We start from the raw sequence: 27,934 nt of genomic DNA on the forward strand, positions 1-27,934 counted from the left end.
TAATAAAAAAAACTTTACCAGCCGCTTAGTTAGCCGAATAAGCCATCCAATTAAAAACATGTCTATTAACTCATTTAGTGCTAACACCACTACTGGCACTTTTGGAGTAATTGGCCATTAGATGTAATTAATGTGTTATTTAAATGTGGTAATTAAAAGGTCAGCAGTGATTGTGATAATTGTGGTTCTCGACACTAAGTAGATGATTTTGGTGTCGTAGGGTTAGTAAGTTTTGCTGAACGCCACCAATTATGGATTTGGCACTAATTAAAAATAAAAAAACATTTGAGAAAATTATTTATTTATTGCCAATATTAATAAATATAAAGCTTTAAGTTGTATACATATTATTATTGTTCCAGACATATAATTCATTTAAAACCCATACAACTTTAAACATAATGATTCAAAAGACTAATTCATTACAACCTGAGCACAATGAGATCATGATATGAATACATGGAATGCAGAGTTTTATTACATAAATTAAAATAAAACTACTTAAAACTGATAATTATTCGAGAATATTTAATTAGGAATCATGAATATTTGAATACCTACCTAGTAGCTCATTGATCCATAGTATATTATTAAAATTATTTAATTTTTTTTTCACACTTCCAAGTATTGTGAAGTTTATTTTACTACATGGTAACATAGGTGGGTGTAGTTTGGACACCGCAGTTGTTGTCTTTGGCCGACATCAGAATGTAACCATCGTTACCCCAATAGTTGGACCAGGAGTTCTTTATCAGCCAATAGTCTTGTCCTCCCATCGTTCCGTAGCCAACGGCCAATACGGCGTGGTCCAACTCATCAAGCTTATTTTTACTAAAAGAAAGTACAAGAAGATACATGAAACATAGACAAATAAATAATTAATAAGACTACACGGATGTATAGTAAAGTTTTCAGAATGTAGCCATGTAGCATAGAGCAGAAAATTAAAATTGCCACTCTTGATAGTACTTGGTTATTTGACATTTACCATGACTCGAATGATACGAAAATGAATGAACATCTTACCATTTATTGTCATAGTACACTCCATTTGAATAGAAACTGAATGTCTTTTGAGATGCATCAATTGCAACTGAGATCGGCCCATGCTTGAAGATGGCCAGCTAAAAAAATAATTGAAACATTAATTCCAATTGATACTTGATCCTAATTATAATCAATAATAATTATTGAGGTGTTGATGTCTAAAGTAATACAAGTTCACCGGTAACCGCGTTAATTAAATTAATATCAAAATTATTAAATAATACATAATATGCCATTTAAATAAAGTTTTCAACGTTCAGTAAATGAGATATCATTCTCAAATGAACCATGGTAACTATTCTATAAAAAAAATAGATATTTCATTCTGTTTATTAATGTTTTTAGTGTTTGAGGGAGGACGAATCAAGCCGAAACATTCAAATTAGATACGTTGATATGAAAATAATAACATTTTGTACACAGAAGCCCGTGGTGTCCAATGTTAGGATTAATATGTCAATAATTTTTGGTTAAATGTTTGAATCCTGTTTAACGCATAAATGGATTTGTTGAAAACTGCCCTTACAGACTTACAAACTTATCTTAAGGCTATACTTCAGCTGAGGCATGGTCTAAAAAGATCGTGACTATGCGACGCGCGGATTGTGCAAATGACGCGTGCCGAACAAAACATAATTTCCATAAAAATTCAACATGCGTCCATTTAATGTTATGTTTAGTGTTATATTAGTAATAATAATAATATATTCATTGAAATGTTTTCTTTTTCGACGTTACGCATGTAACGTTTTTTAGTCATCTTTACACAATATAAGAATATATTCTTCCGACGCCATCACAAAACAAATTGACGTGCTCACACCTCGACTACCGCTCTCCGATTGGCAAAAAGTGCGAAATTTCGTCCCACCTATTGTTGAAAATTATTTGCCGTTTCACTTATGTATGCTCTTAAGAATGGATGGGGAAGCCACAGTTGAAAACTACCCAATCAAGACTAGCAACTGGACAGAGTCTGACATTCGAGAGGTTTTCAAAATGGCGTCCATATGGTAGTTCGTAGTTCCATTTTTGACCGTTCTTTAGATAAGTTTGTAGGACTGTAACTCATTTTTTACTTATATGTCACTTGTACTCTTTTATTCCTCAGCACCCCAATTAGTGTTAAAAACTTAGTTTACCCTGAGAGCTTGTTCATTATTGGCAGTGACATTTACGAAGCCTGTGATCGGAGCCACCAGTGTTACATTTTCAGCATGACAATAACCATCCTAGAACAAACAGAAAAATCACATTACACATAATAAAAGTAAACAATAAATCGTCATTGAGTTATTAAAATCTGTCTATACTGAGTGACAAAATTGAAATTTTATAAAAGACAAAAAACTGCTTTAATAAGCACAAAAATGCAGGTAGAATTAAATTTTTTTTGAGGAGCTCGTCATCATTGAGTCTTTGTAATGGCTATGATGTGATGACTACTTACATTGGAGGTATTAAGGTCTAATTAAAATGAGACAAATTACATTGGAGGTTTCCAGTTTTAGCTAACTATTCAGTGTAAAAGTGTAAAAAAAATATCAAAGAATAAAAGAATCCTAGAAACATAACAATTACTATATTTTTAATTCTCAATAGTTGTTTATCACATACACAATATAAGGGGTCCTCCAAACAAGTCAGCACCTTACGCCTCCACGTACCTAAAATGGCTACTGCGGTGCAAAATATTTACGTGTCCCATAAGCGTAAAAATGTTGAAAGCCACTAGTCTAGATCAGTACTTCTCAAACTGGGGGGTGCGGCCCCCCCAGGGGGCCGTGGAGCTCCTGCCAGGGAGCCGCGAAATATTTCAGTATTTGAAAAAACAAAAATCATAACGTGGTCACTGGACGATACCTGATACAAATCAGTCAAAATCTCGAGGTTGAATTTTTACACGATCACAATACTTTATCCGATATGGATAAGAATAAAATGTAGAACTTAGTAATGAACTTTGCCTCTTTCTTCATGACAAAAATGAGATCTTTAGTGATGAAAAGTGGATGTGTTTTGCTTCATATTTAGCGGATTAGTAAATGAATTGAATCTTTCTCTTCCGGGAAAAGATATTAACATTTTAATTCTGAATATCAAACTTCAAGCTTTCAAAAAAAACTTTCTTCGTGGACTCAAAGGGTATTAATCAAGGATGCACTGACATGTTTTTATGCTTGAATGAGTTTCTTACCACCAAAGAAATATCACTCTCGATTTCATTTAAAAGTGTTTTACTTGATCACATTGTCGAATCACAACGATTTTTCAACATATATTTCCCAAACCTAAATGAATACCAAAAGTACAATTGCATAAGAACACCATTTGCTAAATCCTTAAAATATGATCATATTACGTGGGCAGCTCAAGAACAATTGGTTGATATTAGATCAGATAATTCCCTTGAAGTCGAATTTAATGTAAGAAGTCTTGCAGAATTTTGGATAAGGTGACAGCAAGAATATCCTTCAATCGCAAAAGCAGCATTGTTAATAATAATTCCTTTTGCGACAACATGCGACTAATAAAAATAAACACAGGTCGTATCTTTCAACAGAGACTATGGAGCAAACCCTGCGAATTAGCATTTCAAAAACTGTACCGGATATTGATTTATTATGTAAAAATATGCAATCACCCCCGTCTCATTAAATTGTTTTTGTGGCTGTAATAAATTTAAGTTATTTTTTTTTATAAAATTTTTGGGGAGGGGAGCCTTGGATTTATTTTTTCTGATTTAGGGGGCCGTGGGTATGAAAAAGTTTGAGAAGCACTGGTTTAGATGACCAATCATTTCTCATCATCAACACTACAACTCAATGTGAGTCTTAGGCTGTCTCCGGGAGATGTCTTCACTCCCTTCTGTCGGCGGCAACCTGCCTCCACGGCCATGGCTTCGGGGATGCTGTCTCTTTTCTTAAAACATAACCTGTTCAATGGAGTCGCCCCACTTTCAAGCATTGAGATCATCTTACAACGCATATCATTAATAGCTGTCAACAAACCTGTCCAAGGTAGCCACCATATTCATCTTCAAGAGGGACTCCTCCGTGTTTCATGATCCACTGGTAAGATCTAAAGTCTTCACCGCCATCACAACCATTGTTGCCATATCTAAAAAGACAAATACGTCCATTATTACAATAAAATTAACATATAATTTAAGTCAAATTTGGTTACACGCCATCCATAAAGAGATCCAAAAGCCCAAAAACTTCATTCAGTTCATAGAAAAAAAACAGTGAAAGTATTTGCGGAATTTCGTGTGAACCAACAAATAATTATTAATACAAACCCCCATGAGCAATCGATGAGAGCTTGTTGGCTGAGTCGCTCCAGATGACCACCGTTCTTCAAGAAGTACGCTCCCTCGACTGCGCCGATTGTGCCGAACGACCAGCAAGAACCGCACACCGATTGATCTGATGAAAAAGATAATTTACAATCATTATATTACGGCTAAACATGCTGAAAATACGTCAAAGACAATATTATCTCGGAAATCGAATCACACTCTTTCCTGTGTGAGACACAATACCTTTAAGCAGAGATGATTTATTCTTACCTTTAACAGGAGTAACTGCTCCTCTCAGTCTCCAATCGAATTCAGCGGGCAAGGAATCCTTAGTTGCACGCAGGTGCTTGGCAGAGTAAGGGAATGGAGAGGCTCCATTGTCGGCCACGGAGTACCGTCTTCCACGCAGAGCCATCAGCTCCGGTTCTGTCTTATCGGCCAGATGGTTCACCGTCAAGGAATATCCGAGTGTTGCGCGGTTCTTTGAGTGAATGTATCTGTTGATGACCGATTAACAATATTACATATTATCTACATTATAAATAAGGGTCATGCAAGACCAAGACAAACCAATACAAGGAAGCAATAATGTGAACACTGTCGGCGATAGCAACCATACACAATCTCATAGCCCCTCCTACTTCTTGCGAATGGGAATAAATGGTATCCGCGCACCTTATATCTTATCTATGTGGCATCACTATTCTAGTATTGCATGCCTTTTAGATTATATGGTTTCTTACATTGGCGATTCCATTATTATTGTGGCAGTGTGACTATGTTTTAAGGATTTATATAACAGTAGAAAAAAATTCTTCCAGCAGAAATATATGCTAAGGGCCTGATGCATAAAATGTTGTTGTTATGTAAAGCTAATTAAGTACATAATTACAATTCTTATGCATACACGACATTCTACCAGGAGTGAAAACAATATCTAGCTTGGACAAGTGCTATAAAATAAACACCATCGGAGCCTCAAATACATTATCATCACATTACAGTAAGCTGCCGCTACGGAAAAAAGTGTGTAATGTTATTTTTCTTGGTATTTAAAATATTATCAGACTGATGCTCCCATCCCATAGCACATTTTAAACCTTTAAACGAACATTGTTCGACCTACCGAAATCGCCAAAACAACAATGAGGTCACACTACATCGGCAACCGCATGACTCAATGGACATTTTTTATTATGTTCTGCATGCCTACACATTTTCGACTCAAAACGCACTCATTTCGTTTTTATTTTTTTTCTCTGTGGATTTTCTATTAAATTATTATCTATGTCTGGTGTTTACTTCTATTATCTATGGTCTGCTGGTTGGGTTCTGTTCAAAATATTATCTGTGGATGCAATATCGCAAGTAATTTTAACGTACGCACACGTAGGAACTGTTAAAATTAATTGAAATTACATTGAATAATGAACAATAATTCAAAATACTAATAAATTGGCACTTTCCATAATTGAATTTATAGAGATAGTGATCATTCAAAATATTCTGCGGAATGACGAAACCATGAACTAAATTTGTCGCCATACCAGCATGTGACGTGATCATAATGTAATCGCAGCATTATAAGTATATTCTTGAGATAGGCGATATTCTAGCACAATCCTAGAAGAGTGAAATACCGGTCAAAAAATGTATTTGTTGAAGCTACAGTATTTTGTCGGAAGAACAAGATGAAATTGGAATATTAACGCTTTCGCTGCTGAATAGATAATGAGATTTTAATTGCCCCCTTTAAAATGCACGTTAATTACATCGATCGGCCGCCTGGTCATTACGCACCGTGTGCGTCTTCCGCGTCCAAAGTATTAAGCTATGATAAGACATTTCCGAAATTACCTCATGTTCTGACGGAAGACCTCTTTCCTGGTGTGATGCTCAATGTCGGTGTCGTATTTCCTGCTATGCTTTGTAACAAACCTAAAAAGATATCATATTTTTAGTGTAATTACCCAACGCTCTTATGAACCATAATCTATTAATTTCGATAAAACAAATCATACTTAATCATACAGACCAAAAACAATTACAAATTAGTGCATATCTCGACCAATGATCTTGATGTCAATTCATCATCATATTTACAACAAAAACACAAACCCTTTCTTCTCTCAAGAGACATTGTTGATTAGTATATTATGTAGCTTACTTGTGGAACTCGTGATCGACATGGTCGGTGGAAGTGGGCACGACAAACTCCTTCATTGGGTTGAAAGTGTAAACGTGGGCGATACCCGGACCAGGGAAACCGACACATTTACTAACTGAAATTAAAATTAATGACAAAATAGTTCAATATCTTCTGAGGCTGTAAACAAACGTACAGTATAAACTGCCAACCACAAAATTATGAACCTTCTATGGCATGTTATGAGAGCAAAGTTCAAGACCCAACGTCTGTAGCAAGTGGATACACCTCACACATAATTCATTGTGCTTAAAAATTGATTATTATCACTATTGATAACATCACAGTGAAACTATTTGTATCTATTTTGCCTGATGGTCTCAAAATACAGAGTAATCCAACTCGTGGTACGAATTTCACAGTCCTGTCGTTTGTAACCTGTCAAATATTTCACACGTATTTTTTGACATATTATCGTATATTGAAAATCTACAATTTAACACAACGGATCGTTTCTCTACCGCATAACGCATAAAAATCATACAATCATACTACGAATAATTACAAGATAAAAAGAACTTTTTATAAACAACGTTTTTAAATTTTCTGTTCCATATCCTAATCATATTATATATAGAAATAATACTGAAATGTTATTTTGACATGTCATATTGATTTCCATACTAACGCACGTATATATTAATAATTTAGTTGCTAGGACCCCCAGACCCTAGCAACCAATAATGGTGTCAAAATAACTTTTCATACAAAACAGAATTAACTGAAAATGAATTCAATCCTACTTAAATATGGCTAAAAGTATTTAAAAAATGCATTGGCATCGTGTTCTGATATATTCTAAAATTTTCAAATGTCTAGCTATTTGGGAAGTTAGTTAAAAATCTATTGCAAGATTTGTACCGGACAAAGAACCACCGGACGTAAAACCGGACCGGAAAAACGTTGTAATAAAATGGCAAATCTTCGACGGTCGTACTGCAAAAAATAAGGCTGTATTCGCAAGCTGATTAAAAAATTTGAAAAGACTGGTAGTGTTTTGGTACCCCTGATACCTGTACATGTTCGTCAACAAACATTGCTTCTGTAGCTGAAGAGCCAGAAATGTCGATTCCAAGAAGATCGCAGCTTGGCCTCTCATACGGCTCTTCACGGCGAATTTGCATAAAAACCTTCATCTACACCTTTATAATATACAATTCATGCAAAAATTACAGCTAATAGACAACGGGCAGCTTTGCAGATCCACCGATTCGGTCTTGGAAGAGCAGGCAACCGATGATGATTATTCAAGAAATATTACCTTCAAATGATGAGATATATTTTCACCTAAATGCGTACGTTGATACGCAAAACTGCCGCACATGGGACGAGGGAAGCCCACCGCCCACCAGTGATTCAAAAGAAGCCATTACATTCTGTGAAGGTTACTGTTTGGTGCGGTTTTTGGGCAGGAGGCGTCATCAGGCTGTATAGTCAATCGCGTCCGCTATAGGCAAATGATAACTGACTTTTTGCGACCGGAATTGGAAGATTTTCATACAGTTCATGGAACACTGGCTTTTTATTGCATGTAAAAAACATATTCATAGGTACCAGAACTTGGAAAACCCTTTATAAACACACTATTTTGAAATGTCTCAGAAACATTAAAAAAAAGTAAAAAACTGACATCAGTGAAGATCAACAACTAGCCATCACCTTATTAAAGTAATAATTATTTGAAAATAGCTTACTGTCAATATGAAACGTTCCCGGAGTAATCGGATCAACACTGTATTCTTCGTAATCCAGATAATAATGATCGTAATGTGATCCCAGCAGAGAATTAAATCCACGCATCTCATACCTGAATTAAAAAAATGTATTACAAGAAAGAAAGAGAAAAGTCAAATTAATTCGATGCATGGAAAATATTACAATAGAATAAGATGACTTTATCATTTCATCAACTTTAGACAGAGAACACAAAATAAGTGAAGTACCCAATATACGCCAAAAGAGTATTATAATGCCTGTACACGTGCATGGATTTACTGGCAGCAATAGTGCATATTTTAAACTATCGTGACAATAACTGTTTACACGTTAATAGTGCTGACTGTCTCTCCAATCTCATTCTTCAAGAGTAAGCGAGACGCGATGTTGTCATTTTATAGTACTATTTGACAGGTAGTGAAAATCGGTTAACCTCAAATTGAGTATAGTTCATTATTTATTTTGCCGGCGGGTTCGCCTCTGTCGTTCTACTGCGCAGGCGCAGATTGAAAAAATCCCTACTGTCGCATGAAAATGCAGAAGCTTCCAAACTTTTCTGATTCATGCATGCAAGCTTACAACTGCAGGATAATATACATGTTTACCCATACATTTTCTTGTTATGGCCGCGATAATACTTACTGTCAACAGTAAATCTATGCACGTGTAAACAGGGTATTAAGTTGGTAAAGCTGTACAATTTGACAAATCACATTTACCCAACATACAACACGTAGTATTAATTACATAATTTATATTAGGTTAGCTAATTTTTTTTCATATATAAATTGTTCTTCTAAATTATCATTCTTAGAGACTGAAAACTTTAACTTGGCGCTAGTGTCTTGGTGTAAGTATTGCCTTGTATTGCGAGCTATTAGTTTATCAAACCGCCACACTTGTCAGTCTATAATGTGCTTTTTCACACATCCAAAATATTAGTATTTCTTATCACAATGATAAAAAATGGACTTCCCATGTCACATCAGAACTATTTGTTTCGATAACAAATATATGTTGATCTGACTAAATTCTTGGGCTCTGGCTAAATATAAAGTGAAACGATGAAGTGACGACCAATCAAGCTATGCTTTTCTATCACTACAAGGGAATTAGGTTAGATTACATAGGATTATGTCGTGTTATAATTACCAATCACACAAAACAACACCTGCCAATTTGTCATGCAATGTTTTTAAGGCTTCATATAATATATATAGGTTTTTTACCTGACTGGAATTGGCACGGCATCACCACCACTTGTGAGTTTTCTGAACTTGATCCACATCGTGTATTTATTTGTCTTCTCGCCATACTTTTCAGCCAGTTGCCACTTCTGGGTCTCGTCTCCCCTGATTGTCTCTTGACCTGAAGGAATAAAACAATAATAATAAAAATTCAATAATAAAAGAGCATTCTTTCCCCACAGACAATCTGTTTATATTTCATAAACAGGTGAATACAGATGAATGAGCAAGTTGTCACAGTATTGTTGTCCTATTCTGCCAAAATATCTGCTTAAATACAGCCACATACAAATACATTGTATATTTATTAAAAATTGTTGCAAAACGAATTTTACATACATTGAAAGAAGGTTGCATATTGCAAATTCATGTTCATGTCTTTGAGTTATTTTGCCAACGTGTCCACATTAATATTGATAATTTTTAATAACATAAGTCGAACCACACATCTTCAACGTCGTCAACAATTATCGTCTACAGACTCAACAGTTCATCTTATTTCTTAATGGTCGATGTCTGCCAATCGTCTATCCACATTTAAAATAATAAAATGGCATATTAACCAAACAAGAATGGTTATATGTAAATTGTATGATGTATTACATTTCACCGTAGCACAGTTCACCGTGAACTTTCTTATCGGAAAGAGATGACCGTATAGCACCGAGATGAAAAAAGTGTTTTAGGTACAAGTCGGCTTACAGGAAGCCAGACGTAAACCTTGCCAATTTTCATAGTCAATTTTGGCAAAGTTCATTAATTCAAGAATGAAAACCTAACCTAATTTAACCTAATGAGATGTCCGGGGTTCCAGCGGCTAGCTCAGGTGTCCATCGAACCCCGGATTCACAAAAAAAAGGATATATTTATGTTTATTAAATTAAATAAAACCACAAAGTCTTTCTTGTGCGGGTCTTAGTGTTATATATTTTAATCTTTAGTTAGACAAGGTTATTTTGTAGTCTTTTTTACAGTTTTATATATTTAGTTTTTACAATTAGAGTCACAGGTCCGTACACATTTTACAAGGGACGATTACTGACTTTTTTTTCTTTTGAAATTCCCTGGACCCACGCCGACCAGTAAAAAGGACTCTCGTGATTGGCCAAATCCGATCGGATGATCTTTTTGATTTGGCGAATCACGAGGATCACCTCGACGCAGGCGCGCGGAATTTTAACGTTGCGCAATGCGCGGCAAAATTTACTAGATTTGAATACTTATATTTTATATATTATATTTAGTCTTAAAATTATCTCTTTCATCCATCATCATTTATCCTTTTTAAATTAAATTAAATTTATCTTAATTACACCTCCGCCCAGTATGTGATTTTCACACACCGGACGAAGGCCTTTACTTATGAATACAATATTAACGTAGTTGAGCAGGGAACCAGATCAGGTGTTTTATTCAATTGTTTATAGAGATCAGGGTAGCGGTTCGGCCCGTTTTTTATTTAATATTTACAGAAACCAACAAAAGCCTGTTAATAACAGGTGTGTGTCACTAACCTAACAAATAATCCAGTATATCGGCTATTTTCAAAATTTGTTTGCCGCTGGCTTCCTGTAAACAGTGTAAATAGGAAAGAACCGTGTTTTATTTAGACATAAATTTTATCTCAGTAGGTACTATACGACCCAAAGAGGATGGACGGTCTTTAAGATACTACCATATTATATTTCCGATACAACATTTCACGGTGATGTGTGATACAGCGAACTTCCGGACACGAAATACATATTATTAGGTAAAAAGAATATCAAAATTTCCCTCCAAAGAGACCAGAGTATAACAAAAGAAATGGTTCCTACCAGTATATTGGAACTGGGATAGATCAGGCAGAATGCTCTGGACTTCAATGCTGTTGTCTTCAGTTCCGTTGGTTAGAAGGCACGTCTCCACATTGTTCTGCGACTCTGTGGTGACGGGGGCCACTTTCAGACTTGTACCACCGCCTCCCACCGCCAGCTTTGACAACTGATAGGTTTTAACCATGCCTCCGTAGTAGTCAATTCGGGAACGGCCATTTCCACTGTCGTACCTGTGAATCATTAATAATAACGCAATTTAATAGGTCAGACTGCAACATTCGGTGATTGTTTTATTTACTATCATAACCATAATCAGTTTAATGATGTTAATTGTGTGGTGTCAAAGTAACTGTATAAATTAAAATAAAATACAATATGTTAAACATATTTATTCTACATAATTTAATAATGATTAGGACCGGATTCTTAGTAAGAATGGGCTTATTAATTTATCAAATAAACTAAATAATACAGATCGTCAGGTTTTTGAATTTAGAACTAAGCTCATCACAGTATAAAAAATATTGAATGATATGTCGAATGTTAGCATGCGGCACCCTAATTCAGCAGACAACTTATAGTGGTGGATCTATAGTAGATTTCATGCAGGAAAATGGCACTTTTAATCGTATATCTATCTTTAACTAAATGAAATATGTTTGACCACTACGATATACGAGGGGAGTTCCATAAGTTCGCGGAATGGGACTGAAAGAAAATATAATGTCACCGTACTGGCAGAAGTTGGTAAGTAACATATTGATAGTTCTGAGAAAACAGCAAATGAAAATTTGATCTTTTAGGATAGAGCCTCTAGCTTCAATATATATAGTTTCGTTGATCATTATGATATCAAAATATAAATTGATTTATGCTGATCTGATACAAATAAAGTTTGGAATACATAGATAAACAAATGATATTCATTTTGTTGGTTTTTATTTAAAAGGTTGCACTTACAAAGTTTTGCTTCTCAAAGAATGAGTGCAAGTATAAGAATAGATACTAAGATGTGAATTAGAAATAAACAGTGGATTGATGAAATTAAATCAAATTAAAATAAAATATCAACATTAACATGTAAAAATATTATAAAATTCGACATAAATGGATGTGAAATAAAAATAAATAAACATAAAAAGGTTATAGATATGGAAACAATGATTCATAAATTACAGAATCATTGGCACATTTATTTAAACAGTAAAAATGTTGTAGTCACAATCAATCGTAACAATTTCTATTTATATAAAAATCTCGTGTCACAATGTTTGTGGTCGCATTCCTCCGAAACGGCTCGACCGATTTTTATGATTTTTTTTATGTATATTTGTTAGGTATGAGAATAGGTCAACAAGTATATTTCATACCGCTAGGTGATTCAGGTATCTCTATCCAGAAAAAAATTTCTTTTATTTTTTTCAACGAAGACATGGGTGGTACCATATTCGCCTCTGCTGAGCAAAACATTCAATGCTCATATTAATGTTGAGTTCTGCAGTTCGGTGAAGAGCACCAAATACATTTGCAAGTATGTGAATAAAGGCAGCGATATGGCTGTATTTCAAATTCAAAATACCGATGTGAATGCTCCTCGATTGAATGACAATGACGAAATAATGCGCTACCAAATTGGCCGGTACATCAGCTCCAATGAAGCTGTCTGGTGTATCTTTGGTTTCCCAATTCATGAACGGGACCCAGCAGTTATATATTTAGCCGTCCATCTCGAAAACGGCCAGCGCGTATTTTTCACCAACGAGACAGCAATTGAGCGTACCATAAATCCACCAAAAACTACACTCACCGAATTTTTCGAATTGTGTAATCGTGCGGATACTTTCGGTGCCTTTGCACGAACATTACTCTATTCCGAAGTACCTCGCTATTTCACATGGAATCAAACAAAAAAATGGATGCCCCGCAAGCAAGGCACACCAATTGTTGCATGCCCCGGCCTATTCAAATCAAACACTTTGGGCCGAGTATATACAGTCAATCCAAGGCAGATTGAGTGTTTCTATCTGCGACTGTTGTTGGTTAATGTCACCGGCCCATTATCATTTCAAGATATACGCAAAGTGAATGGGCAACAGTATCCAACATATAAAGATGCATGCCTTGCACTCGGCTTGCTCGAAGACGACAATCACTGGGACGATATGCTTGCTGAAGCAGCATTGGGCTGTACAGCAACACAAATTCGTCTACTATTCGCTATAGTGTTGACTACATATTTCCCGGGACGAGCAGACACGTTGTGGGATAAGCACAAAGATTCAATGACTGACGATATATTGCATCGAATTCGTACACGGTGCAACGATCTAACGATTACATTCAGCGACGCTACGTACAATGAAGCATTGATTACTATCGAGGATATTTGCGTTGTCATTGCCAATTTACCACTCAGTCATTTCGGTATGAGTTCGCCAAATCGAAGTACTTCTGATTTAATGGACACCGAAATGAATCGTGAACTGCAGTACGATACTGTAGAAATGGCAGCGATTGTTACTCGCAATGTCCCACTACTGACTCATGAACAAAAAATCATTTACGACCGCATTATACTGGCAGTTTTGGCGGGACAAGGTGGATTCTTTTTTTTGGATGCACCAGGTGGAACTGGCAAAACATTTTTCATTTCGCTAATTCTCAAATAATGGCATTGCATTGGCTGTTGCATCATCTGGCATTGCAGCAACTTTATTGGATGGAGGCAGAACAGCTCATTCAGCATTTAAGCTGCCACTGAATATTCAAAAAAACCCAGACGCAATGTGCAACATAAAAAAACAATCGTCCATGGCCACAGTGCTGAAACAATGCAAAATTATCATCTGGGATGAATGCACTATGGCACACAAACATTCTCTTGAGGCGTTGAACAGAACACTCAAAGATATAAAAAACAACGACAAACTATTCGGCGGCACTCTGTTACTCCTTTCAGGTGATTTCAGACAAACACTTCCCATCATTCCACGTTCAACGTACGATGATGAGATCAACGCTTGCTTGAAATCATCGCCACTGTGGCGTAATGTTGAAAAAGTCCAGCTAAAAATAAACATGCGCGTGCAAATGCTACAAGATCCATCTGCTGACACATTCTCGAACCAATTGTTAGATATCGGCGATGGAAAAGTTGCTGTCTATGAAAATACTGGATGCATAAAATTGCTCATTAATTTCTGCACAATCCTTGATTCGCAAAATGCTCTCATTGACCGCATATTTCCCGATGTACGCACACAATACATAAATCATGCGTGGCTAGCAGAAAGAGCCATTTTGGCAGCAAAAAATGTGGACGTTGACGATTTAAACTTTAAGATACAGCAGTCGTTGCCAGGCGATTTGGTATCATACAAATCGATCGATACAGTTTGCGATGTCAACGAAGCTGTAAATTATCCAACAGAGTTTTTGAATTTACCAGGCATGTCAACACACCTCCTACGACTGAAAGTTAGATCTCCGGTTATTTTACTTCGGAATTTGAACCCACAACGGCTGTGCAATGGCACGCGATTGGTCATTAAAAAATTGATGAAAAACATTATCGAAGCCACCATTTTGAATGGCAAATTCCGAGCCGAAAATGTTTTGCTGCCACAAATTCCAATGATTCTTACAGACGTGCCAATTGAATTCAAACGCGGTCAATTTCCTATTAGATTGGCATTCACAATGACAATCAATAAGTCGCAAGGCCAAACGATGTCTGTTTGCGGCTTAGATCTGGGCACACCATGTTTTTCACACGGACAATTGTACGTGGCATGTTCTCGCGTGGGCAAACCATCGAGCTTATTTGTGTTGGCTAAAGACGGACTGACAAAAAATATTGTACACTCAATGATTTTCTTTATTTCATTTTCCTACTTTAGGATAAAAAATATATAACTTTTTTTCACTTTACATTTAACTTTTAAGAGATCAAACAATGAATATGTTATCGACGGTCATCGTCTACAGTGCTCCATTCCTCTTTCTGTCATAGATCCCATCCCCACACACTTACAATACATTCGTTATTTTTTATTTAACAACCAAAATATTTACTAGAAATAATTTAGATGGCAGAACAACGTTTGCCGGGTCAGCTAGTTTTATTATAATAATTAAACCACAAAAATATTGACTTAAGGTAAAAAAAATCTAATCGACATGTTCCTCATTATCTTCAGTTCCCGTTTCTGGTAGTGTGTCTACTTTGTTTTAGATGCCGGTAAACTTTTATACCATCCATGCAGTTCTGTTGGAATCACTTCTAACTTGCAAAGTCGTTTGAGATCCTTTTTCTTAGCAATCGATATAGGAAGTAGACTTTTGTATGCTGGTTTAAAATTATTTCCAGATTCAAGACTTCTTGCGGCTCTACTTATTGTTATGGTCGTAAATATTTTTTTATATTTACCATTATGATCGTATCGATATTGAATTATATGAGGAAGCTCTTTTTCAAATTTTAAACATTTTATTTTTAGCCAATAAACTTGTTTCTATCCTCATCTAATTTTCTATCACTAATTGTACCCTTGGATAATGCGGCAAAATCGAAAATTTCAGAAAAATCTAACTGCCTTGTCTTATAAGGGCGAGCAGATTTACGATTTCTCGTGGAACAGGCAAAGCGGAAAATATTCAGCAAATCTTTGAGGCTTTCACGGTTGTTTTTTTATCGTAGTAGATTTTTGGGTTTCCACCGTCCATCTTCCTTCTTTCCTCGACGTTTTATTACATTATCACTCTTGATAATGGCCTCTGCAATGAGCCCGAAACGTTGAGGAAAGAAGGAAGAAGGACACACGGTGGAAACCCAAAAATCCACTACAATATTTAGGGAATTCATGGAATACCCAGACACATGTTTTTTTTCTATGTTCGATTGCGCTGTGGACAGAATCTACGTCCATATGTGTATGACCTGATTCTAGGAATTTTTGCTTGATCGTAGATATTCCTGTGGTAGTTACGATATGTAGGAGAAATGCTGCAATATTCTGATTTCTGTTCTGTCCGCCGCATGTATCATAGAATAATCTCAAGAAATGAATTTCAGAAGGCAGCTCCTAAGTCAAGTAAAATAAAGCACTTCCAACTTCATTACTTCCTCTTTTTCCATTCAATTTAGTCCAAGAGATACAATAGGCATCGTTTGGTGAGACAGCTTCGTAGACGATTAAAGTATAAACATTAATTTTCCTTGAATAATACATTTGGGAAGTTAAGTCAGAAGGAATTTGCGAAGCACTTTCCATGTCAAATGTAGCAGACATGAAATTCCGATCTGTCTCGCATCGCTTTTTATCAATTTCTTTTGCTTCATTACATTCCACCCATCTCTGCTTATGACATTGATATTCAACCTCTAAAGAAGCTCTTACTGTGCCAATTGCATTTTTTTGATACCCTTGACAAAGAGTGCAGAGATCTTTTTTTGGTTTATAAAACGAGATGTTGTAATTTTGACCAAAGATGCGTTTACACGTTATGAATGAAACAAAATCAACTTTCTCGTCCTTACATTCAGCAACATTTATAACTCATACAATTTACCAATAGAAAGTGACGCATCCAAATATTTTTTCGATGTTGTTTTCTAGCAATAATGTGATTCAGTCACAGGAAACTTTTAAATGTGATTTTTAACCCTAGTGACCGTTTCTTCGGGGGTTTTGTTTATGGGGGTGTGTTTTCCTCGTTGGTCAGGTTTGCCATTTAGACCTAAGCAATTTTTTGCCTTGAACACATTTATTATAGGTCCATCACTAATGTGCAAAGTGCTCATAAAGAATTTTTAACACACACGATGAGCAGTTCCGTTTTTTTTCAAGTAATATGATCTGGATAATTTATGATTCGGTCTAATATTCGCAATTTTTTTTCGAATAGGAGGATTTTCATTAATATTATTAAGGTAATCCTTTTGTCTTGAATAATCTAAACTCCAAAATGATTGACAAATCTCATCTCCGGAAAATATATTTGTGCATCGAAATCTACATGTATCACAATTAATTTCTTTATGCAATTTGCCTGGCATTTCATGATCACTTCCTTTCTTGTTTTTGTATGGTAATCCATTTTTATGGAGAGATTTATTAACGTTGACTGCACAATTACTGACGATTACAGCGAACTGACATCTACGTAAGATTGACATTCGACACATTGCTGTCAGGCACAAATCAGTAAGTGCACACCTACTTCTTCCAGTCTATTTTTTGATAGTAAAGAATATTATGAGTGGCTTTTAACGGGAAGTGACTTTACCAACAATTGCTTGTCTATAATTTGCATTAAAGTACTTACCAATAAAATAAATTGCTATTTCTTGAAAAACTGGAATAAAAATTGCACCTACTGAGTTATTGCAGACGAAGACTTGATACCCAAAAATCTCGCTGTACACTTAACTCATTTTTCTCAATTTTGTCACCTACCAACTTCTGCAAGTACGGTGACGATATATGTTTTATATTTTTATTTTTCAATATAATCTCATCGGACATGAATACACTTCTTAGGTCTATCGATTAATTTTTCTATACCTTCATAAAAATAATTTTCCGATTTGCCTTCAAAATGCTCGTTTACGGTTACCTGTAGAGACTCATCATCATCAAAATATTTCCACGTAAGTCTTTCTTCAAATTTAGAAACGGGTGATAACCACTAGGTGCCAGATCAGTACTGTAAGATGGGTGAGGTAATTCATGGAAGCCGCATTTTCTCATAGCAGATTTTTTTTTCTGCTATTCTATTAATTCTATTCTATTCTATTAAATTGTTGTTTATTTGCCAAAAAACATTAATTTTAATTCTAGAATTCCTATCTCATGTTATTGATGACATTACTAATTCTGGTAGAAAAAAAAAATGACGTAGATACTTGTTTTGAAAAATATACATTTATTATGTATAACTAAATACGCAGACTTCATCAATAGGTCAACATTGATATTGATATGAAGAGAAAAATTGACGAGTAAATTTATTTCAAAACCGCTATCAGCTGTCGCATGACACCTTCTAATCGCATGACAGCTCGCTTATTCTTGGCAAAGGTCAATATGTTACGCCGATAAGTTTGTCTTCGTAAAAGTAAACATCAAATTAGTAAATAAAATATACTTCAATACAATGATAATAATACAATTATTATTGATCGATTCAGTCACATATTGTTTCAAATCCATTCATTTATATAATTATGACATTGATTAGAGTTATAACCTAAATAATCTGTAAAAATTAACTTTTATATCACATCGCCTGAATCAATAAATTATGGAGATGTATCACAATTAGAAGATGGTACAGGAGAATGACGAAGATCTCGCAGGACAGGTGTTAGCAAATCACAGCTTGCGAGTCAGATGTGCCTCTTTGTAACATACGCATCACTATTCATAAATATTGAATGCGGAAATAAATATACTAAGAGAAATCCATAAATTACGAGTAGTTCAAGGTGGCATGGAAAAGTGCATATTGGGCATAATATGGAAAGACCACAAAAGAACTCAATGGATAAGGAAGCTAACAAGAGTACGTGCTGTGATACAGATCGCTAAGCAGATGGGCTGGACATCTCATACGTCATACAGCAAGGGGCACTAAACAACCAAATGGTTCGGTGGATGTACGTAGCAGCGAAGAATTAGGGAGTGAAACGAGAGGAGGGACATAGGGGAGACCTTCATCCATCAGTGAATTAGCCCTGGCTGATGATGACTTAATTTGATAAATATTAGTTCTATTTTTTTTATGCCCATATTGGCTGAGCGGATTACGCGTCTGTTTATACTGTCATAGGTCCCGGGTTCAAATTCTGGGTCTAGCAAATACACATATTGTTTTTCAATTTGTGTTCAGAGTATGGACCTGATAGGATGAGTACGTGGATAACATCTATTCTCGTAAAAAAAAATGTTAATACAAACCTCCACTCCGTGGAGGCCCATAATATTATGATTTTATAACGGTTTTAAATTATTTTTTTTTAAACAATTATTCCTAGTCAATAATCCTGTATTAATGAAGTTTTAAATATTTTAAACATATGAAACAGATATTTAGAAATATGTAATAATGTTTATTAATCCTTTCCACGCGGACGGTATACCTGTTATTTAAATGCGGTAATTAAATGCTCCGCGGTCAACAAGTTAATAAAAATATATTTGGACATTGTATGCACAACATATATATTATGTACCTAAGTACATACCGAAAAAGAATGACAATTTACTTAGTGTGATATTTGGCATTGGATTTCTTCAATCAATATTTCATAGTTAGGAATGTATGTCGATATTCCTTTTCTTAAATAATCATTTAAATTTTTATTAGTGAGTCGCGACCGAGCCCACGGTCACAAGGTTGGAAATCCCTGCATTGCAACGCATCATAAGGGACCGAGAGGAATGGAATCAGTTTGAAAGGATTTCATCCCAATGTAGTAGTTATAATTTACTGAACAAAATATCCAAAATAGTTAATAAGCAAGTTACCTCCTTTATCCAAGTAATTTGTAACAATAAAAATATGCCATTGACCGTACATTATGTAGGTACATTAAAATATTAAAGTAAATACCCACCAGGCATAGAAAGGTTCTTTCAGTTCAGCATAAGGAATAAGTAGAACTCCCTTCACAGTGTATGTAGTACTCCATTCCGGTGGAGATTTAATATCCTCTGTAAAACAAATACACATGCAATTATAATTAGATTTATTTTATAATAATATCATATTATTAGGTCAGTAGGTGGCACAAACTACTGTCTTATCTTAGAGTAGTACAACTTGGTATGGAGAGGTGCATGCTGGGTATAACATGTAAGAACAAAAAATTTTAAAATTGATAAGGCAACCAATAATGGTATGCGATATAGGTAATAGTTTTCTAAAATGGAAATGGACAGGATTCATAGCTCGAATAAGGGATAATAACTAGACAATCTAGTATTCCGGTGGTATCCAAGAGATAGAAAACGTCTTTGATGAAACAGACAAGTACCGCAGAAGTAGACAAATGGAATCAGCTTAAAGATGCCCTCGTCCAGCAGTAGATTGATCCAGGCTAATGACGATGATTAAGTAGATTTACTTTTTTGATACAATCAAAATAAAAAATTGTGGTGGGTAGTTTGGTAATTTTAAATGAATGATCAGAGGAAACGGCAAGTTACATACATACATCACAATATTCCAAGTTGAAAAAACTGTTAACGGGTTTATAATTGCTGCAACCTCAGATTGCATTGCTGCAAGTTCAAAATTTATCTGACAATCATACATTTATACAACATAAATAAACAGTATTGAAAATAGTAGGTACCTGAAAGGACTATTCCCACAAGGAGAAACGACGAAAGCAAATGAAGCAATATCATTTTAGCAAAATTTAAATTGTGAGTAATTATTTCACTTGCTACACCGATACTAATTACGACGTAGTGTATAGTAAAATCGACCGACGACAGCTAGAATCGCGAATCGACTAAAACATTAGGTATTCTATAGTACGCAGCTAATGTAATTAAACCATCAGCGCTCTCCTCAAATAGGGAAAAATATGCGATATCGTAACGACATGATAAAACTTGGTGCTCGCGATTTGTTTATTTTATTTACCGTTCAAATCAATAATTTTGTATCTTAATTTTTAAATAAACCAAAATAACAAAAGTATGACATTGACGGTCAGCTGCTATTGTTGCTAGTCGCTATAAATAAATAGTTTTGTTACATTTTCTATTTCCAAAAATTATCACCGTTAAAATTTTTGTGATTTTTATTAGGTATTAATTTCGTTTGGCAATTCTTTTAAAAGCATACGTAGTAAAATGAAATATACCTAGGTAGGTACGTATCTTTTTTCAAAAAAATCAATCTTTCAATTTGATCGATGTATGTCAATTTGCAATAATACAAAAATATTATTTAATTTAAACTTTCAAAATACGTGTAATAATAACTTTCGCAAAATATTTTCACTACCTCTTCTAGAACCTATCTTTTTGTTTTGGTTAATGTATAAAATATATCAAAGTAGCCCTTAAAATCTAAAATAGTTCTATTCTCTATACATATTGTCTGCGTCGTGCAACTTCAGCATTTTGACATTGACACTGACAATTGAAGCCTGAGTCATACAGTCTGTGTTTATATTCATTTTCGTATTAAATAATTACTAAAATGGTACGCAACTATTCTGTATTACTTAATTGATAGCTCCGTTATTATGTTATTACAATAATTCCTAACTTTATTCAATAGGCGACCGAAATCGAGGACACATTAAAAAGAATTCACGCCCACAAAGGCGTAGTTGGCACGATCATCGTCAATTCTGAAGGTTTGTTCAATTCTGTTCGTTGCCTTAGCAACCAACAGCTTATTAATTTGACTGCATCCAATTTTGTGTTTTATTTGTTTGACGACTGTCTCCTAATCTGGGTGTATAATCGTTGACTTGAAAAAAAACGAGGCTTTTCAAAAGTGTTCTAACAGCCCATTTGGCAATTTAATTCTTTCCTAGAAGCCTGATTCATATTACATATTGAGATTTTAATACACTGACCAGCTCATATGAATGACAAAGATATAAATACTATTGCATTTTCAACATTGTTCAATCTTCAGAGAAATTACTATAAAATTTCTTGGAAAACATGCTGATTTCTTATTTTTAAACACCACTTTGTTGCTTTTTAACATTTCACTTCGACTTTTGTACTCCCGAATTGTCTACCGTTGATTAATATCTCATTTTTGTTAAATTGTCATATAAGAACGTTTTCCCCAGAATTATAGATTAATTTTGTCATCAGTACCCACTTTATTTCTTTCTACTTGCACAATTATATACCTACTGAGATTTCGGTTTTTGGCAGATTGATCAGACATATTGGACTCCACTGACACCTGCAATGGCTTACTTTGATTTTAATTTAGACCTATTAAAGAGTGATTATTAAACTGCATTGTTTCCATTTTCTAACAAGGCAGCCATAAATCATATTGTAGATATGCAGGGAAACTGATTAAATTGTTGGTATTTTAGAATTTAACAAATGAGAAATGTCTGTTGTCTTTATATCTTAACCATTTCCTAAAGAATTTAGCAGGGCTATTCTAATATGAATACAAGAAATAAAAATGGCACTAAGTACCAAAAAGTTGAATTTGAGATATAGCGGTTTTAATGAATAATTCGTTTATTTTTTATAAAAGCACTATTTTTTTAACTTTTCAATAGATTTAGCATACAATCTTAATATCATTAGAAGAAAAAAAATACAATTTATAATTAAACTTTCTAAGAAAAACACGTTTGAACAACGACATTTTAGAAACGCAATACGTCGCAACACTAATTTCTTAAAATAAGCACTAAATGCTTCGCTCTATATCGGTAACGAGGAACTAAGTCTCAATGACACATATTGTTATTAACTTCTTGTATTTATAAGAGATAGGAAACCTTTTACGTATCTGAATAATCAATTAATACTTAACTTAACCATTAATAGTATAATTAACATGATGATGACATTTTGTAATAGATGTTCACAATTACTCATAAAAAGAATGACTGTATTAAAATATAACATATTATATTGAAACCTTTGGTGAGTGTACACTGCCTGAAGATGCCGAAAGGCGAAACCCGGGTCGCAAAAAATTACTTAAATGGAATATTACAAAACTGAAATCGATTAGAATTTAAAGAATTATAATATGAATTGAACTGTGAAATGGCCAATGAAACTATTTTTTAGAAGCAATCATCAATCTCCGACAAGGACAAAGGATACGCAAATTATACAAAAACTCCTTTTTTATTATTTTTAAATACAAACCTAAAGATATTATGCCATCTCTTTCTAAATCTTGATTTAGTTGGAAAACCCAATTTCTGTATTGATACTAACAATATCATATTCTTTCATTTTCGTCATATTTTTAAAGGTATTAATAATTTTCATTTTATTTTTTATAACTCATGTTCCAATATGCGAGATTTTTTTTTATACATACCTATATTATGTTTTTTTCGTGTAAGTATACTTGTTTTATGGCACTAAATACATTTTTGTTTATATTTATTTTTCTAATTTGGATTCCATGTTACATTATTGTTTTTTTAATTTCGTAAGATAAAGATTTTCTAAAAAATATTGTTTTTTGACAATCCTACCAAATATTATCACAATATGACATCATCTTCAACTAGTTATTTTCGAAACTCACAATATTCTTATGGCTTATTTTATAATATGTTCTCATATGCAATTCTAGTATATCATAATTTGAAAACGGTTGCCAATCTCTGATAAAACCTTGACGAAAATTAAAATATGACTTGAAAATTTAAATTAGCATTTACCTCATTATTTGGCGGTTTTCTTGCAGATATCACTTTATTAACACATGATACATATTCTTTGCCGGCGTCTTTCAGTTTTTTTCTCGCACAATTCACACTCTTTTTACCATTTTTACGACGTTTTATAACATTAGGACAAGACGCTAAAACACCATTCTCAGCCATTTTGATACTAATGTCAGTTGAAACAGAACGGCACTTAGTGCCAATTTTAAAACTAATCACGCTCCCTCTTACACCCAGAGCCATCTTTAAATATCCATAGAAGTTTTAATAATGTTTTTTGGTACTTAGACATGTATTTAGGATATTGGCGATGGCACATAGAATATTTCTGCATACTCAATTTTTTTTTCAATTTTCGGGCACTTAGTGCCATTTTTATTTCCTGTATTCATATAGGCATTACTTAACTTCAAAATCACTTAAAAAAGTGATATGTTGTATTCCGGCAGTTAATTATTCTGAAATATGAACTGTCAGGCGTGAGCTTTTTTAATGCGGATCGAGATGACCGCATTTACTGGTTTAGAGTGAAATAGAGTACGACAAGTACATATTGAGAAGCGGTGATTTTGTAAGTAAATAGTAATTTGCAACACTATCACTACTACGGTCTCCACCCCAACTCAACGCCATAGGTACCCATGCACGAAGCTCCGCACGAGTTCACACGAAGTTGGCTTATTTCCCAACCTAAACATTACCAATTATGTATTGTGGCCACCTTGGATTTGGAATTGTCATGCTATTTTGGATCAAGAAAAATAACGAAAACATGTTTACTAGTTATGATGGCCCTGCAGTAATTTTTATTACTCTCTCAAAGTTATGGTTTTGTCATAAAATTGTAATAAATAATATTAATTTCACACATATTTGCATTGCAATTGTATAAAACTGACCACTATGTTTGTGACTAATAATTTTGGTATCTGAATGCGGCAAAATAAAATAACAGTCATGTGATTGATAGAATACGGCAATGCTTAGGCCTTGTGCACATGGCGCGTATTGAATCGCGCGCATTCCAGGTACATATGACCTTATTGAGCCGTCCACACGCACCCGCGCCGTGACGACTGTCGCGCGCGGTCGAGGTATAGGTGACCACATGCACTCGTGGCGAGACACTAGCCATTTGGGCAAGCCTTACTGAGCAACCAAAACTACACATTTGTGAGAACTGATGCAATTTATCAATTTTCTCTTGCATGTTAGAAACAGGGTGAGTAAATGTCCAATGTTTGTGACCTAAATTTAAAAAGTTGTCACGACACTCCAAAATATCTTTATAAAATAACTCTTAACTGGATGTATGCCTTAAGCGCGTTTTCGCACTCTACAAATCCGTGCATGCAAGGCCGGCCATAGAAAATGAATGTGCATACACGCTGCACTTTACTCACGAAGCCCAAGTCGGTTGTTTTTACACAATATACTGCTAAATATCTCTTGTAATCATTTTGACATTCTTCATGATATATTTTTAAATGTTTCTAAGGCTTTATTTTATCATAGAAATTCGTGGCCCGCCGGGTACCACCATTCTAATACCACACCTACATTTTCAAAACCATAATAATGCAGTTTTACAAAATATACTCAGTTAAATTAATAACTTCTAAGTAATAAGTATTACGAGCGGCTTAAGCGTCAGCCTATAATGTCGTGGGTCCCAAGTTTGAATCCTGGGTCTGGCAAATTCACATATTGTTCAATTTGTGTTTGGGTCAGAGTATGGACCTTATAGGTTGAGCAAGTGGCCAACATTCATTTCTCGTAAAAACAAAAATCTGTTAATACACTCCATAATATTATCTTGTTAGATCAGACATTCTTTCTCTTCTTCTTTCGACCATTTCCGATCCTAATAGGATCATATGGACCTCCACAGAGTAGAGGTTCGTAATTAACAGATTTTGTTTTTTACGAGAAATGGATGTCAGCCACTTGCTCAACCTATTAGGTCCATTGAAAATGAAAAAATTGAAAAACAATATGTGTACTTGCCGGACTCAGGATTCGAACATGGGACCCTCGGCGTGATAGTCCAACGCTTAAGCCGCGCGGCCACCGTGGGTGTCAGACATGATATGTATAAAAAAAAGTTATATTATGTGAATATATTATATTGCAGGTATTCCCATCAAAACGTCACTCGATAACGCAACGACAGTTCAATATGCCGGCCTTATTAGTCAATTGGCAGACAAAGCCAGAAGTGTTGTACGAGATTTGGTAAGATTTATGATGCTCATTACTGGTTTTATAATATGGTTTTGTTCAGTGGATGAAGCACATAACGCATCTGAAATACTCTGAAACAGGTGTGGCAAATTCATTTGTTTCTGTTATCTATACACTGATAGAATATTTGAATACAATTTCCAAAGCATATAATAAGTATTTTGACATGTATGTACTACATTACATAGCGGTCATTAACTTTACTTTCTAGTTTGTCCAGATGATTCACAGAAAGTTTAGCTGGACAAAAAATAATCTTATATTATTTTGATTCCAGGATTTACAATTTTTTGTTCACTTTATGGTTGCTGCATTATTCAGAAATGGGTAAAAAGAAAAATCTACCAATCTAACTCTGCGCTTAATTGACTATTCTTTAACTTGCATTATCCAATTACCAAAACATTCCAATCAGTGATGAATGTTATTTTTCGTGATACATTGCATTATGTCGAGTGATCATCATTTTTTTTCAATGTCAGCGCCTGAACACGTGCATAGATTTAATGGTACTAATTTCACAATAACTATTTACATGTAAAAATGCCAACCAATCTCATTCTTCAAGAGTAAGCGAGACGCGATGTTGTCAATTGTATGGTACTATTTGACAGGTCGTGAAAATCGTGTTAACCTTAATATGGGTCTGCGCAGTGTAGTTCGTTTTTTTACTGGCAGGTGCAGATATTGCAGTCCAATTGTTAGGTGAAAATTCAGAAGCTTCTGAACTTTTTTGATCCATGTATGTGATCTTGCAATTTCCACGATAGTACATGTTTACACATGAATTTTTTTGTTATATCCGCGATAATAAGTATTTCGAGAACAGTTTTAAATCTGTCCATGCATGCACTCGATCTAGTATGCTCTGGAATGTGGTGTTATGACATTGTGTGTAATACTGAGCACAGAGCTCCTATATTATGATGAAACACCTCCGCCTTGTCGAGACTATTGTCAGCCTAAATTTCATTATTATCAAAATCAGATTTTTATTGAATTACACTATGTAGTATTATCGACCATCTACAAAATTCTTGCGCCCATAACACGTATTACGATTTAAAAAATCAATCCACAACGGAATTTTGTTTGTCCAATGGACAGCTTTGCAAACCTCGTACGTACCAGGAATCCGGTCTTTTCTTTTTAATCTACAAAATTCCATTTGAAATTATAATTTAACAGCCTTTACTGCAGTCCTGTAGACCATCCTTTTGAATAAATTCAATTTTTGCATTTTGTTAGTGGGTCAGAACATTGTACATTTTTAAACATATCTCATTTAAGTTTCTTGAATGCGGGGCACCATTATTAGGATACAGCCTAAATAAGATAAAATTAAGTAATTTACCTTGGAATTATCTACTATTCTAAAAATCTTGGCCACTGGGCTATTTATCGGCTATCAAAGTGACTGATAATACATACTACCAGCCAGTTGATTGACAACTAGATGAAGACATCATCATGTAACTCCAATCTTCAATGCTCATGTTTCCTAACATATAGCTGCCACATATCTCAACCAACTTGCTACCACCTTACCCTTACTTACTCCATGGTCACTAATGCATTGCTTATGGGCAAATGCCCCTCTTATTGAAAATTATTAATGTAGCATTTTGACTTTTTTTATTTCGAACTTGTCTCATACTTACCATTTTGTTACAGGACCCAAGCAATGATCTGACCTTCCTTCGAATCAGAAGTAAGAAGCACGAATTGCTCGTAGCGCCAGATCGAGAATTCATACTAATGGTGATACAGAATCCAACCGATTGAATAGTCATATCTCAATAGTTTTAAAATGTAACATAAAAAATTGCAAGTTGTACTCTACTCAAGATTATTTATATTATTTTTTTGCGCTGCTCATATTTCTATTTATAAAGGTGATAAAATAAAACAAGTTTTTTTTAAATAAGATGTCTT

At 34.6% G+C, this 27,934-nt stretch overlaps 2 protein-coding genes across 2 annotated transcripts; one reads left to right on the top strand and one right to left on the bottom strand.

Moving 5' to 3' along the window:
* Nucleotides 1-280: 280 nt before the first annotated feature.
* On the bottom strand, nucleotides 281-20,859 carry CtsK1 (C1 family peptidase 26-29-p). The gene is made up of 13 exons (XM_085961242.1): nucleotides 20,696-20,859; nucleotides 19,955-20,051; nucleotides 11,335-11,564; nucleotides 9,500-9,638; nucleotides 8,249-8,361; nucleotides 6,516-6,630; nucleotides 6,206-6,286; nucleotides 4,619-4,845; nucleotides 4,349-4,475; nucleotides 4,059-4,167; nucleotides 2,190-2,279; nucleotides 1,027-1,124; nucleotides 281-831 (listed from the first exon to the last, which is right to left on the bottom strand). Exons 1-13 carry the CDS (start codon nucleotides 20,748-20,750, stop codon nucleotides 645-647), a joined length of 1,668 nt encoding a protein of 555 aa, XP_085817368.1. The 5' UTR covers nucleotides 20,751-20,859; the 3' UTR covers nucleotides 281-644.
* A 622-nt stretch (nucleotides 20,860-21,481) lies between these two features.
* robl (dynein light chain roadblock) lies at nucleotides 21,482-27,926 on the top strand. Its single transcript, XM_085961246.1, has 4 exons — nucleotides 21,482-21,558; nucleotides 21,637-21,715; nucleotides 25,890-25,990; nucleotides 27,674-27,926. The coding sequence occupies exons 1-4, from the start codon at nucleotides 21,556-21,558 to the stop codon at nucleotides 27,782-27,784; spliced, it is 294 nt and encodes a 97-aa protein (XP_085817372.1). The 5' UTR covers nucleotides 21,482-21,555; the 3' UTR covers nucleotides 27,785-27,926.
* Nucleotides 27,927-27,934: the final 8 nt, after the last annotated feature.

The sequence above is a fragment of the Rhyacophila brunnea genome, unplaced genomic scaffold (genome assembly GCF_057557595.1).
Source record: "Rhyacophila brunnea isolate RB1 unplaced genomic scaffold, BYU_Rbru_1.0 scaffold_12, whole genome shotgun sequence".
In the NCBI taxonomy this organism is placed as follows: Eukaryota; Metazoa; Arthropoda; class Insecta; order Trichoptera; family Rhyacophilidae; genus Rhyacophila; species Rhyacophila brunnea.

Coding starts and splice junctions, on each gene's coding strand:
- robl (XM_085961246.1), top strand. Junction 21,716..25,889: donor GATCATCGTCAATTCTGAAG/GTTTGTTCAATT, acceptor ATTATATTGCAG/GTATTCCCATCAAAACGTCA. Junction 25,991..27,673: donor GAAGTGTTGTACGAGATTTG/GTAAGATTTATG, acceptor ATTTTGTTACAG/GACCCAAGCAATGATCTGAC.
- CtsK1 (XM_085961242.1), bottom strand. CDS start 20,750: ATGATATTGCTTCATTTGCTTTCGTCGTTTCTCCTTGTGGGAATAGTC. Junction 8,362..9,499: donor GCCGTGCCAATTCCAGTCAG/GTAAAAAACCTA, acceptor TTTTTAATTCAG/GTATGAGATGCGTGGATTTA. Junction 4,168..4,348: donor CTCATCGATTGCTCATGGGG/GTTTGTATTAAT, acceptor TTGTCTTTTTAG/ATATGGCAACAATGGTTGTG.